Source organism: Sitophilus oryzae, unplaced genomic scaffold, assembly GCF_002938485.1.
Source record: "Sitophilus oryzae breed Bouriz unplaced genomic scaffold, Soryzae_2.0 scaffold_1576_pilon_pilon, whole genome shotgun sequence".
Lineage (NCBI taxonomy): Eukaryota > Metazoa > Arthropoda > Insecta > Coleoptera > Curculionidae > Sitophilus > Sitophilus oryzae.
The window spans coordinates 16,765,143-16,780,917 of NW_022146254.1; the positions used below are offsets into that span (position 1 = coordinate 16,765,143).

Sequence of the window (15,775 nt, forward strand, 5' to 3'; positions counted from 1 at the left end):
GAAAAAGCAATTAAAAGATAAAAAACGCTGATAGACCATTAAAATTTGATCTAATAACAATTTGACGTTTATACTATTACGTCAAAAGCAACTTTTTCCCAAGGCCTACCATGACTTCACCGAATCATCGTTTCTTGTTCACTGTTATTAATATCTTAATTATTAGATATTAATACCTCTGGTATTATGGTATATTGGTATTTCGTCGATTTTAAAATAAACTAACTGTTTCTATCTTATTTTTTTGTTAGAATGGGCATAATTAAGTGGGCTACTGATACAGTGTTGTAAAAATAATGTAATTAAGGGCTTCTTTTTTGGTATTTATATAATTTTGCTAATATCTTCGGTTTGAAAAAAGATATCAAGATGCGATTTTCGCTGACTTTTTAAGCTTTTACTGCTCTTTACTATCAGCTAAAATTACATATACTATTGCATTTAATTTTTTTGAAAAAACGCGCAATGTTTGTTAAATTGTAAGACAACGCCCCCTAGCGTCTACGTTCAAAAGCTTATTATTATTGTTTATATGGCACAGTATAGAGTAAGAAACGCTCTTTTAAACGAGCCCTCGCTTGTTGGATTCCGATTGTCCAGTCCAGCATTATTAATATTTAAACAAAAACAGATCTAACCTTCCCCCACCACTTTATTTTGGTAGATAGGGGAAAATGGCTTTAACAAAAAATATTCAAAATTTACTGAAGATTATGAAATTATTACTTATAGCACACCTTATCTAGGCAAAATTGTGTAAAAACTCCATTTTTATATTTTTGTTCCAGTTGCGCCCCCTAGCGGTCGTTCTACAAACTTGAAAATAATTTCCAGCAATTTCCAATAGCCTCTTTAGTTATAAATATTTTTTTCTGCAGCCCCTACGGCTAATATTTTCCGAGATACAGCCGAGAGCTTTTCTTAGTGGGACACCCTGTATAATCATTATTGTTCTTGTTTAAAATATTAGAAAAAAAAATAAAGAAGAAATTGAAATAATTTTGATCAGTTCTAGAACGTAAACTACTCTGTATTTAATATCTCTCGTTATGTCTATTATTTCTTTACAATACTACAATACTTAAATAATATGAATAATAAAATTAAATTATTTTTTACCTAAAGCCCATAAGATGACACAAACACAGCAGGATAATCCCACGCCTGAGTGAAATAGAGGTATAGTTTTTGTGGTCAGGCCGCATCCACAGGGTGCACCACAAATTAACACACCCCAAGTTAGGGCAACCACAGCTGTAACACCTGGAAGGGTTAATTAACTTTTAATACAGGGTGGCCCATCGAAAACGTTCCGCAAGGCATAACGGCCAGGGTATTTCTTTTTTCTAAAAATCCAAAAACACGTCAATTTTGTTTGTGAGGGGCACAAGTTTTGCCCCAAAAATGATTGCAAAATCTTCAACCCTCTGAGCGGGGGTGTCATCCCCCAACTTTTTTCAAATGGGAAGGGGGGTCAAGAGGCGCCGCAATGAAAAGAGCTTTCTATTCTCTATATTTCCCCGCCTTGTTTTTGAAAATCGGTCGAGTCATTGAGAAAATATGAAGGATTGAAATTTGAAAAGTTTATTTAAACATTTATCAGAATAAATGATAAGGATAAATTCCTTCGACCAATTTGCTGTTTTTTCTTATTATTTCTAGATGCTTACGCATTTTTTCACTTGCCAGAAGGTTGAACGATCAGGTGCGGTCTCAATATCGTTAAACTGACCTACAATAGAATTTCCAAAAATACCAGCCCGCGACGATCAAAATCGTCTTCGTTGAGTTCTTGTACCAACTGAATTTTGTACGGGTGGAACGTGTGTTTTTTTTAATATCCTTTGGACACTTGTACGACTCACGCCGGTCTCATTGGCTAATTTTCTTGTACTCAGCGTACTATCCATGGCAACTTGGCCCAATACGAATACCTCCATAGCTTCATTTACTACAGGATTTTCCCTCTGCCTCTTTTTATTCATAACGGAACCAGTTTCACAAAATTTTGCTACTAACTCGCGAAGAATTTTGACATAAAGGTGTTTGTCAGGATGGCGTTCATTGAATATCTGCGCCACCCGATTGCTACAATCATTATTTTTAAAATAAAGTTCGATCATTTCCATTTTTTCTGCAAGTGAGTACATCATAATTTTGTTAAAAAGTTTAACGATATTGAGAAGAACTTCAACGCACAAGTCACAGAACAGCTATCTAGCAACTACCGCACCTGATCGTTCAACCTTGTGGCAAGTGAAAACATGCGTAAACATCTAGAAATAATAAGAAAAAAACCAGCAAATTGGTCGAAGGAATTTATTCTTATCATTTACTCTGATAAATGTTTAAATAAACTTTTCAAATTTCAATCCTTCATATTTTCTCAATGACTCTACCGGTTTTCAAAAACGAAGCGGGAAAATATAGAGAATAAAAAGCTCTTTTCATTGCGGCGCCACTTGACCCCCCTTCCTATTTGAAAAAAGTTGGGGGATGACACCCCCGCTTAGAGGGTTGAAAATTTTGCAATCATTTTTGGGGCAAAAGTTTTCCCCCTCACAAACAAAATTGACGTGTTTTTGGATTTTCTGAAAAAAAAATTACCCTGGCCGTTATGCCTTGCGGAACGTTTTCGATGGGCCACCCTGTATGTATCGGGTGCGTCTTAAAAGTGGCTTACCCCTATAACTTTTTTATTTTTTCAGATAAAAAAAACGACATTTAGTATGTTAGTATATGACATAAATTAGAATTTATTGTCGTGTTCAATTGTGTTCGGTCTGTTCCTTCCTGTTTCACCGGAAATGACTACAGCTTTTGATTTTTAAAGGGCACACACTGTATTTTTTTACTTTATTCGATAGAAAATGACACTCTGAAGAGAATGACATATAATATGTCAATTTTTGACATTCTCACTTAAAAAAAATGTATTTTAAATTTCAATCTAGAGTGCCATAGTTGTGTTAAAAACACTGATTAATCAACGATCCTTGAAAAAATAGATTTGATCGTCTAATGTTTTTAGTGTTTTGTCCTGGCCGGTTAAGAAAGGCCCAAATCGTATTTTTAATCATATCATAATTTTTTCAAATAGAACGAGGGTGGCTCATTAACATATTTGGAAAAGGCATTTTTTTTACGAATAATTTGGTACCACACACTTGGTATTTCGAGTCAAATTGTCGTTATGAACCGCATGTTACAATTTCAAATAAACCATACAGGGTGGCGCCTCTCATACGTCGCAGAGTCTCCAAGAAGAATGACAGTTTGTATTGAAATGAAATTTTGTGAGCATATGTAGGTTAATTCAGAGTACTTTTTAAAAATATAGAGAGTTCTACAGGGTATCCCCCAAAAAAGTTACATATCAAAGTTGTGTTTTTTGTAATAGAACACCCTATATATTAATTGATTTTCGGATTCTGGAAGAAAAATAAAGGTGAGTTTTATAAGAGAAGTATATAACTAAAATGTAAGGTTTTTGACATATTTAACATTTTCTAGAAATAAAGAACAGTTTTAAAATTACAATAAAAGCTACCTAAATTGGAATTTACCCGGTATAGTCTAATATGTAGTTAAATTAACCATTGTACTTTAAATCAAATTTAAACTTAATCCAAAAAGTTATACAGGGTGAGACAAAATGAATATTGAACATTGGCCACCTTTAAAAGCATGTTACTCTTTTATTTTAAATGGAACACTCAGTATATTATTCCGATATTCAATGGAGAATTCATGTCTCTTCAAAATACTATTAACGTTGCCTAACCCTCAAACAAATATTTTCCTAGATATTTTCATTTACATGATTTGATCTGAGTAAATCGTTATTATTTGATAAAATCAGGGTTATTTGATAAAATCAGTATCTAGACCAAAATTTCGGGGGGGGTTTGGTTTGGGGGGGGGGTTACAAAACTGCTAGGAAAAAAGCATAATAAAAAAATCGCTTTGGGCTACACTCAAATCTTAATTGAAAATAAAATTTTAAAAAAGTAACAGGCAAAAATTATTAATTTTGAGGATAAACTGGTCTTTTCCCTGGAAAAACGATTGACTCGATATCGATATTTATTTCTCTATGTACGCTTAATAGAGCAAGTCCTGTCAATCGCTCCTGACCTGTAGAGTTACGTAGGAAGTTCTTCAATCGTCTTATGCCGCAACCGCAATTTAGCGAACTCCGAGCGCTCTTTAACTACCGAACGCTCGTGATCGGACTTCGCCTTTCCATCCACACATGCGGGCTCTGATAGCAACAACATAGAGACGAGCGCTCGTTCTCGTCTGCGAACTCCGACTTCCTCATCCACACACATAGGAAATCGGCGAAACCCCGATCGGAGATCGCCGAATACCGCATGTGCGGTTGCGGCATTAGGGTTGAAAAAGACCTTTCTGGTGTAGCTGTTGACACTGGTAGAGTTGCTAAGATCATTAATAAAATGTATATATTTGGAAATATACACTGGTTACACTCCGATTATCGTTTCGATGGCGTTTTTAGGTCGGTCGACTGCAGGTGGCTGCTTCCATTTTTGCCGCCACAAGTCTAGTTCTGCCGCTAAAGTTTCATAGTCCAAGAATTCTTTGTCTAATAGCAGAACAATAACAAACGTTAATCACGTTAATGGCCAGCAAAACACACAATATTCAAAATCTTGTCCTTCTCAAACTTTTGCTGTTTTAAACACTTGAATGTTGAAAGTCGAAAATCGAAAATGACATTTGCTTTCAAAGTGGAAAAGTGAGGTTAGGGTGTATAATGTATATTCATCAATGACTAAAGAATACAAGGACAAATAGCACCCGAGACCAAACTGTGACCATTCTTCCAAACAGTGCCGTGGAACATATTTTACTTAACATTGCCGCTTGAAGGGATATTTATATATTAAATGATATTTTATGTTTTCACTACGCACTGAGGTCTCTTCTTGTAAAAAATGATTTCATTCTCACGAAGATTTTTCTCGCTTGCTCAATTCTTGAAAATATTTCTTTTTTCGGGTCGCACTGACTATTGATGTTAGCTCCTAAATACTTTATTGAGGTCACTTGTTCGATTGTTTGTCCCTTGACACGCAGGTGTGCATTTATTGGAGTCTTAGAAAAGACCAATAGTTTGGTCTTGGAGACATTGAGATGCAGTCCAAACATCTCACTATAGTGGACTACGGAATCTATAATGCGTTGCAGTTCTTGTATATCGTTGGCTATTATAACCGTATCATCGGCATATCTGATATTGTTTATTGGGATTCCATTATATCGGGATCGGGTATTATCATACTAATTAATTACGAAAAAAACGTATTAAAATGTTGACATAAGGTACATAACTAGTATCGACGTATAGTACATATCAAGTACATATAATATCAGAAAAATAATTATCGAATTCAATAAAAAAAAACGCTAAAAAGGTGTAGGGGACTATTTATTTCCCTATAAAACGTAACTTCTGGCTCTTTCTTATCATTGCGCCTTTTACACTTGAAAGCTGAACAAATTACCATTGTAATAAAGTTTATACAAAGTTCACTACACACAACCAACTATTAAAAATCGCTAAAATTGTCGCTGATGACCAGCTGATGATGTCGTTATGTCTAAAAAGTTGGCGTCTAAGGTCACAAATTCTGCTGCAGCCCGTATATGGACGTTACATGTCCTGGCATTCTTTAGTCATTGATATTCATCCATCTTCTTATTCTTCTTTTTTGTTTCGTTCTTACTTACTTACTCAATGATCATTACTTTTTAAAAATTTTCGGCCATAATTTCGGGGGGGGGGGGGGTTTGAACCCCCAAAACACCCCCCCAGATACGGCCCTGGATAAAATCTATGTGGCTGTGATATGTCTGACGTTGCTTCAACATAGCTGTCTAGTTAGTCCAACTTTAACAACTAGTTATCATTTTGTGTCAGTTAAAACAAAAAAAATTCTCAGAAATTTGCTGAAAATGCAAACTTATCCTATATCAGAGAGAAATGATATGATTCCATTAGTTGGTGAATGCAGTGTGCATTCACCAATTAATAGAATACTTAAATGCTCCTGATTTTATCTAGTCTGTTTTTTATGGGGATATGTTAAAGACAGTGTTTACAAAACTCGACCAACTATGAGAGAAATTATTGTAGCTGCTTTTCGAGGTAGAACTCCACATACGCTTTTTAAAATGAAAAGATCCTCTTGAAAATACAATCATTTTGTGCAGTTAACAGGAAAGGAAGCATTTTGAGTATTTGATTTCATTTTAGCTAATTTTTGTCACATAATTAGAGTTTTATATCTAGTTTTAATTCTGTAATAATTAAAATATGTTTTAAACGTGTATCTTTTTTATTACCGTTGAGTATTTTACACTACAATCGTTAATTTTTCTTAAATTAACAAAAGGTATATCACACGGCCCCCTAGATTTTTTCAAATAATAAAGATCCACTGACGCAAAATCATAAAAATTAAAATATCTAGGACAATCTTTGTCTGAAGGGTAGGCAACCTTAATAATATTTTGAAGATATATAAATTCTCCATCGAACGCCGGAAAAATATACTGGGTGTTCCATTTAAAATAAAAGAGTAACTTGCTTTTAAAAGTGACTAATGTTCCATATTAATTTTGTCTCACCCTGTATAACTTTTCGGGTGAAATTTCAATTTGGTTTAACATACAATGTTTACTGTAATTAAATATCAGGCTATACATAGTCAACTAAAATTTAGATAGCTGTTATCGAAATTTAAAATTTACTTTTTCTTTTCACAAAATGTGAAATATCTCAAAATTCTTAGATTTTGGGTATATGCTTCTTTAATAAAACTCACCTTTATTTTTTTCCTAGAATCAGAAAATCAATTAATATATAGGGTGTTCCATTAGAAAAAACACAACTTTGATGTGTAACTTTTTTTGGGGACACCCTGTATAACTCTATATATTTTTATAAAATGCTTTCAGTTAACCTACATATGCTGCCAAAATTTTATTTCGATATAAACTACCGTTCTCCTTGGAGCTTCCGCGGCGAATGAGAGGCGCCACCCTGTACAGACAGACATAATATGATATGTCATTCTATTCAGAGTGTTATTTATTTTTCTATCGAATAAAGTAAAAACATACCGAGTGTGCTATTTAAAGATCAAACATTTTAGTCATTTCCGGTGAAACAGTAAATGACCCAAAACAATTGAATACGTCAATCAATCCTAATTTATGTCACATACTAATATACCAAATCTCGCTTTTTTATCTGAAAAAATAAAAAAGCTACAGGGGGTGAGCCACTTTTGAGACGCACCCGGTATGAGTAAAATTAGGATAAAATTTTAAATACAGTAAATCAAAATCAAAGTAAACCTATTAGAAAATTAAATTTCCATATTTTTCTTTCGAAAAATTTAATCAATTTAAAAAAAAACGTAACCACCGAGTACGAATTAAAAATATTTAAGAAAATATAGATATCAACATAGATAATGTCAGCCACGATTTCATCAAGTTTATTTTTTCTCACTACTGTAAGATTACATAGTTACAAAAATCTAGACCACTCTATAGATAATTTCCCCTTTTACTAAACATACATATAAAAATGTTAATTTTTTCAATAGAGTTTCCCCAAAGTTTCCATATATTACAACATGTTTTCCTCGCTTGCACTCTGCTGCCCTATTTTATTTTCTCCGTTTACAGTTTGTTCAACTTTTATCCATTATGAATAAATCTTCCTTGTAAGTTTTAACGATGCTCTATTATACGCCCTGTATTACCCGTGTAATGTGTTTTGCCCCAGGTTAGGAAATCTCCTTTCAGGGGAAAAACGACTGTTGGTCTGCGTTGTCTCTTTTCAATGCACTTCACGTTTTCATTCGCTATGTGGAGAGGGTTATATAGACTGAATGGCGTTTTTTTTCAGTAAATGACTACAGTGAAATACTTGTATCGTAGAAATCCTAGTAAAGTGTACTTATTTACAAGATTAATAGATATTTACGTTATCCTGAGAGTCCTTAGAGAATTATCCAGAATTTCTACATACTTTTTACTAATTTAATTGCGAAATATGTACAATGTTTTCTTTCATATTGTTTAGATAAATATCTTTGTTTTTCAATAATTGCGTATTTTTTAAACCGATTATGTATGTTTTACAGCATTTTTGTGGATGGTTTCGTGGATGGAGAGTTACGGACCATGCTGTTGGATACGGGTGCGACCAAAACGATCATCAGGCCGGATATCCTTAAAACATCAAAAATGATTAAAACAACACAATGGCGACTACGTACAGCTACAGGAAGCTCCGCTCTCATCCATGGAGAGGTAGATCTTAATTTTGTTATCGGAAGCACCTGTTTTAATCATCGAGTGTTAGTAGCAGACATCGAAGATGAACTTATTCTCGGAATGGACGTCATGACCACTAGAGGTTTTGAACTAAACCTCAAATAAGGAATTTTGAAAATAAATGAAGAAGAAGTGGTTCTACATCGAAAATGTGAGGAGACGCTTCGCGTGGTGGTAGCAGAAGATGTTTCGATCCCTGAGCGCTGTGAGATATTTTGGATGGTTGCCTGGAAGGTAAAATGAATAATGGGAGTATTATTCTGTTGGAGCCAATATTATTGAAGACAAGACCCTTATTGAACTGAGAGAAGCCCTGCTAAACAACAACATTACACGATTAGCCATTCCGAAGCTGGCGCGTGGACGTTTGAGTTGGCGTACAATCCGGAACATGATTGAAGTCTTGGTTAGATTTACGGGAATCCAGATCCTCGTTTGCTGCTATAACCCAAAGCTGAGATCGGGCGAGAAAACTGTAGACTGCTTTTTCTACCAGACTTCTCAATGTACCAGGGGCCAGCTTTGCAAATACCTTCATTCACCGTGTACATCTCGGGACGAGCATGTACCTAAGAAGGGGGCAGTGTTGCGCACCCGTGCCGTGTGAACTCAGCCTTAGGCCTGGCCACTCGCCTATGACTCATACGCCCAGCGATGCCGACGTTCTAAGAACGAATAAGAATTGACTAGACAAATCTGGATTGTCTGTTTCTCTTCTATATAAGCAGACGCCGGGGCCTAAGGAAGACAGAGATAAATAACCGATCGACGCGTAGAGTTACAATCGCCGCGCTAATTCAAAATAAATTTCTGTTAGATAAATAATTAGATAAATTGTAAATAAGTTATAAATAGTTCTTTAAGTCTTTTAATCGTTATTGTTTTTGTTAATTAGTGTTAAATAAATTGTGTTTAAATAAATTGTGACTTTCTATCCACACGGAACCGAGGAAAAACGTAACAGTATATTGATTTATTAGGAGTAAGAATGACGCTGTTGCGGCGCAGCTGTACGTTTTAACATACAGCCGAAGCACAAAAGTTCATTTTTACTCCGAGTAGAACAAGCTATTTTTTTTCAAACGCCACAAATAAGTTTTAAAGAATTTCAAACGTTCCAAATAATATAAAAATATTTAAAAGCCATACGTTGTATGTAATTATCCAGGGTGAGTTTCCTACGATGTTCTCTATGGGTATCTCGGAAACTACTAGAGATAGAGAGTCGTTTAAATGGGGAAAGAATTGCAGTTATGTGGGGTCATAAATATGCGCCTTTCAGATTTTTGGAAAAGTTCATGGCTTACTTGGTATTTCGAAAAAAACAAATTTCAGCTATTTTAAAAATTGTTCCTAATTCCATTATAAACTATTTTAGATAAAAAGTTTTCAGATAACAGTTGTAGATAATCACATCCTGAATGAGGTTGTGTCCTCCGTTTCTTTCTAAAGTCATTTTTGACATATAACACAAACATAGGTTTTTTTAAACGGAAACCATAGTTGCCCCTGGCTTTATAAAAAGCGCCATTTTTTTAAGCTTTTTAGCAATATAAGCTATAATATGTTTTCTTCGAAAAATTACTGATAAGTGAAACTTAGCCACAATTATACACTTGTGGCTTCCTAATCTTAGTTCCAGTACATGGGTACGCTATAAATTCAACCATCTCTTATTTATATCTTAAAGAATTTATCAGGTAATCCCTTCAAATCGTGTGTATAACGTAACTTCAATCGTCAACGTAATCTCGCACACGAGTACGGTACGCATGCAGTGGCGTCAGCTCGCCCATCGGCGCCATCTTCTGTTGCTGGCGTGCCAGTGATGCCAGTGGAGGAACTGGCGTTACTGGCATCATTGGCAGACCTGTGGTGCCATTATGGCCAGTGTCGCCAGCTACTGTAGCTAGCGTGCCGGTAATGCCAGTGGAGGAGCTAGAGCCGCTGGCATCACTGGCACACCAGCTTCTCCACTGGCATCACTGGCACGCCAGCTACAGTAGCTGTAGTCTGCCAGTGATGCCAGTAACGCACCACCACAGCAGCTGGCGCCACTAGCATCACTGGCACACTCCTCCACTGGTGCCATCTACTGTTGCTGGCGTGCCAGTGATGCCGGTGGAGGAGCTGGCGTTACAGGTATCATTGGCATGCCTGTGGTGCCATTGATGCCAGTGGCTGGTTCGAAACGAAACGAAACGAAACGAAACAATAGACAACAATGGGCCCAACTACATAGAGAGTTTCTAAATATGTGAGGGAGGCTACTCCCCTTTAAGAGGAACTATAATTGGAAATGGTTGAATAAGCTGAAAATGATGATGATGATAATGTTCCTTATTGAAATTTATAAATCACTATAAAAACCGCTTGAAACATGCGGATGCTGTGGGATCTGAGATTCCAACGAAAGATTCAGTTACTTATATAATTTTATATAATTATTACAAAAAGAATATCAGATACAGATATATTATAAATGAGAATATACACTTGTGGTTTCCTAATCTTAGTTCCAGTACAGGATACGCTATAAATTCAACCATCTCTTATTTACCTCTCAAAGAATTTATCAGGTGGTCCCTTCAAATCGTGTGTATAACGCAACTTCAATCGACGACGTAATCTCGTACACGAGTACGGTACGAATGCACAGCAGATCCGTGTAATAAATTAGAGGGACGCTATTGAAAATTTCAGGTTAGGTTAGGATGTCGAGGTCATCTATCAAAGCCGTTTTGGTGACATTAATGAATACGTCCGGCGCCCGTCTCCGTGATTAATTGAACGCGTTTTAAATATTAATAGATTTGAAAACATTAACGGTACAGGCTTTAGTCCGAATAAATATTTACGTGCCAAATGAAATTAAAGTTTTTATTCATATTTGTTTGTTTATACGTATAATTCGAATTAAGGCGAGATATAATAAATTTAATTTAATTTATTTGTGCTTTTCTGTGTTTTAATATCTGGTACGTAGTTTCATAATGAGAAATTATAGAAAGTTACAATATTATTTCAAAAAAAGGTATTTTATATTTTACTCCTTGAGGGAAATATTTACTACGACAACTAGTTGAGACAACAATAGTTAAATTTCATACCCTAAGTCCTTTTAATGTAGGTGGTTATATCGGGGGGGGAGGGCTAATATCTGCAAGGTCTGTTAAAGATAAGGCATCTGTAGATGATAGAAATGTATGGCTGTAGCTTCTTTTATTTTTCAACAACAGTATTTAACATTAAATCTTAGTAATAAAAAACTAAAATATTTTATATAAAAACATTTTAAATGTTTGGTCTTACATCATCATCATCAATTACTGTCTTCAGATAGTAATTGTTGTCTAGAATTTAATTTTATGTAATTTCAATTTATCAGAATATCAACGGTTTTAGTAGACATGTCAGGTAAAGAAACAATTACTTGCTGAGTAGTTCCACTTACTTAAGAATCTATTACGATGTACTTTCGGTCTCAGGGGTCGGATAAAGCGGGTGCGTGGGCGAAGGAAATATATATTATATTTCAGAAATCTGCCTAAGGCTTAGCCCGATCCTTTCGTGTTAAGCTACACCAAAAATTCCAGATACACGTGCTTTGATTAAGACTTCGACATTTGCCATAAAATAGCGAGCAATTTGTTACAAAACCATATAAATTATGTATCACTGTAATCACAAAACTTCAATATATTTCTGTATTGTAACGGAATTTCAAATTATGTCTTTATTTTGTAGAAAATTTAGTTCAAACATAAGGAATATTTTATTGATGTTTGACCATCAAAATCTTAAAAATAAAGAAGTTGTCTAAAAATGCCCTACAATACGGATATAGTATAATTCTTTATCTTTAATTTCCTTTTTCATTTGTGTAAAAATACCTAGCCAGTAAAATTTTAAATGCCGAACGCTTATTTTGGACTAGTGAAATGGACTCTTAAGTTAAATAGCTTTTTGTTCTTTTTTCGCTGAGTTAAAGGCCTGACAAGTCTAAAGACAAGATGGTTTCTGTTTAGATTTTGACTTTGTACGTTAGTTTACCGTTTATATATCCAAGCTTTTTTCATAAATTATTATTCTAATAGTTAATAGAAGGACTCCCAAATACAGTAAAAACATGAATTACTCTTAAAACTGTAAGGCACTTATATTAAATCTTTAGAACTACTTAAGGAAAACGTGAGGTTTAAACTCAAACCCAAACCTACAGAAATGCAATAATCCACTATCCAATTAAACACCGTTTGAATTTCGACACACTCTTCCCTATAAATAGTCTTTATTTAACTCGTTAGAAGGTGAAAGACCCAATAAAATTATTTTCACGAGCACCCTGGCCAGTATTCAGCTCTAATACCAACTGTTATTGAAAGAACCCGTTCGGCATACAAATCTGCTCTTGGTCAAAGTCGACAGCTCAAAACAGAACAAAGGAAGCGGCTATTCGTGACTACTTTTCTAAAATTTTATTAAGTGTAAAAGGTTGTTTTTGGGTAGAACGTACTGTGGGTTTTAATTAACAGGTCAGTTTGAGAGAAATAACTAATATTTAAGTAATAATTCTGTTACAAGTTAACTTCTACTCTCATTTACTTCACAAATTTACTACTTTGAATTTGCATTACTTTCTAGTTTTTATTATTTTTAAAATATATTAACACACAATTGCTACCTTAATTACTTACATTAACTTACATTGCCTGCTAAAATGCTAAAATATACTCCGTCTAGAAAGTATCCCGAAAAAAGAAATCAAAATTACAATTATCGATATATATTTTTAGGACTTGAGTTAAAAAACTTATAAAAAATTATTAATTTTATTTACTTATAGAACCTCCATTGAACGCCAAACACTTAACTAAACTTCCAGGTACACCCGAAACTAGGTCCACACCATAATGTTCAGTGGCGGTAGTCCAGGCCTGTAAAACTGAGCGAATCAAATCTTGTTTATTTCGTGGAGCTGCTCGTTCCACTTCAATCTTCATTAGCCCCCATATGTTTTCAAGGGGACTAAGGTCCGGTGAAGCTGCTAGCCATGGAATTATTGCCAAATGGTGTTCTTGCATCCAAGCTTCAGTAAAGGCAGACGCATGGCATCTTGCATTATCCTGCTGAAAACGCCACCCCTCTGGATATAAAACATGAGCCGTTTCGAGAAGAAAACCATTTAAAAAATCACAATATTTTGTACTATTAACAGTTCCATCAACTATACACAGAGGTGTAGCACCACGCTGAGATATTGCTCCCCAAACCACTATTTTAGTGGGAAATTTTGAAACTTGAACGGTAACATTTTCTTTTGATAGGATTTTTAGGTGGTTTCCACCAAGCTGGAAACAACTTCCGTCAGAGATAAAAACATTATTAAAATTATCTTCTTGAAAACGTTGATAAAAATCCATTCTTCGCTGCCTTTGTAGAGGCGTTATTGCATCCTGTGGGGGAGCTGGCGGCACTGGCGTCACTGGCACACCAGCTCCTCCTCTGGCATCACTGGCACACCAGCTACAGTAGCTGGCGCCACTGGCATCAATGGCACCACAGGCATGCCAATGATACCAGTAACGCCAGCTCCTCCACCGGCATCACTGGCACGCCAGCAACAGTAGATGGCGCCAATGGGGGCGCTGGCGCTACTAGCATCACTGGCACACTCCTTCACTGGCGCCAGCTACTGGAAAGCTGGCGTGCCAGGGAAACTAGTGGCGTCAGCTCCCCCATTGGCGTCACTGGCATCAATGGCAGACCTATGGTGCCGTTTAGGCCAGTGGCGCTAGCTACTGTAGCTGGCGTGCCAGTGATGGTAGTGGAGGAGCTGGCACCACTAGCTTCAATGGCACCACAGGTCTGCCAATGAAGCCAGTAACGCCAGTTCCTCCACTGGCATCACTGGCACGCCAGCAACAGTAGATGGCGCCACTGGCATTCACAAGCAAAAGACAAACTTAATTTTCAAAATTTTCTGCTTCGATAATATGTAAAAGTCCTTTGGCTTCAGGAAACAAATCCACCCTTTTAAAAAACTACTGTTTAAAAATTTTTAAATGTGAAATGTTGAAAAAGAATCATTTCTTCAAATAAAAAATATTCGTAGCCCAAAAATGTTAGCAGCAGACCATCAAAAAAGATATTGAAAAATGACTAATTCATTTTACCAAGATTTGACAGGATTTTACTGGCATGCCAGTAATGCCAGTGTAGGAGCTGGTGTGCCAGTGAGACAGTGGCGCCAACTACTGGAATGATGTAGAGAGATCCAGTAGCTTGCGCCAGTGGAGAAGCTGGCGCCACTGGCATCACTGGCACGCCAGATATCCAGTAGCTGGTGCCAGTGGAGGAGCTGGCGCCACTGACATCACTGGCACGCCAGCTCTCGACGATAAACAGAAAATAATATGTTTTTTTTTATCGAGATCTACCACCCCTTAAAATACTACTACCCCCTAAAAAACTTATTTCTGGGACACCCTGTATAAATAAAGTAATAGGCGTCAGAGGCAGAGGTCAGAGTTGTCTTTGAAATGAAGATCGCAGTAATGTTGTATATAAAAATTACATGGTGATGTCATTGATCATCATTCTATCCGAATTTGTTTTTTTATATTACAGTATTACAGTAAATACATAATGAAATTTGACTTGATAAAACTGAAATTTTGAATTAAAATAAAATTTTAGGCAAAAAGATAAAGTATATTCTTTGTGTTCATGGCTACAACCAACGCCGCACTCTCTGCTCGATTGAAAGAAAAAAAAAAATGGCCCTTTTTAAGAAATCAAGGGCAACTATGGTTTCTATTTAAAAAAAAACATATATTTGTGTATCTATGTATCTCCAGTAGTTTCCGAGATACCCATAGAGAACAATGTAGGAAACTCACCCTGTATATCAAGAAACTATGATTACGTTCGTTGAATTTGAAATTTCATGTCGGTTTAAGTGCTTTACTTTTATGCCTAGGAGATAGAGTGACTTTTTTATATTGTCAATCAGGTCGCAAAAATTAATATTTTTATGACGTTTGAAAAAAATACTTTCTTGGGTTGACACCTATTGTCTTTTTTTTTACTCAACGTTTCGGTCTGCTAAAACTACTTGTAAATTATGACGAAGAAGTGATCATTGAAATAGTAGAAATTTCTGAAGATTAACAGTGCAACATTTATTAATTACTCCGCATTATAAAAATTAAGAGTTAAATTATTTAATATTTCTGATCAATTATCAATTAACTGATTAGAAATATAAAATCATATTAGATATATCACCTTGAAATAAATATTTGTTAATTATAATTATTTTGATTCGTTCCATTCATGCTAATACAGCTCAGTGAACGAAATAAACTAAACGATCTAATCTTTCTTTTGCACT

The 15,775-nt window shown here is 35.4% G+C and overlaps 1 protein-coding gene across 1 annotated transcript in view; it reads right to left on the reverse strand.

Moving 5' to 3' along the window:
• The window catches only part of LOC115879168 (prominin-2), a 176,362-nt gene that overhangs the window by 52,521 nt on the left and 108,066 nt on the right, over nt 1–15,775 (reverse strand). The window contains exon 10 of the mRNA XM_030895857.1: nt 1,120–1,263. Within this exon, the coding sequence (XP_030751717.1) occupies nt 1,120–1,263 (144 nt within the window). The remainder of the gene's footprint in view (nt 1–1,119; nt 1,264–15,775) is intronic.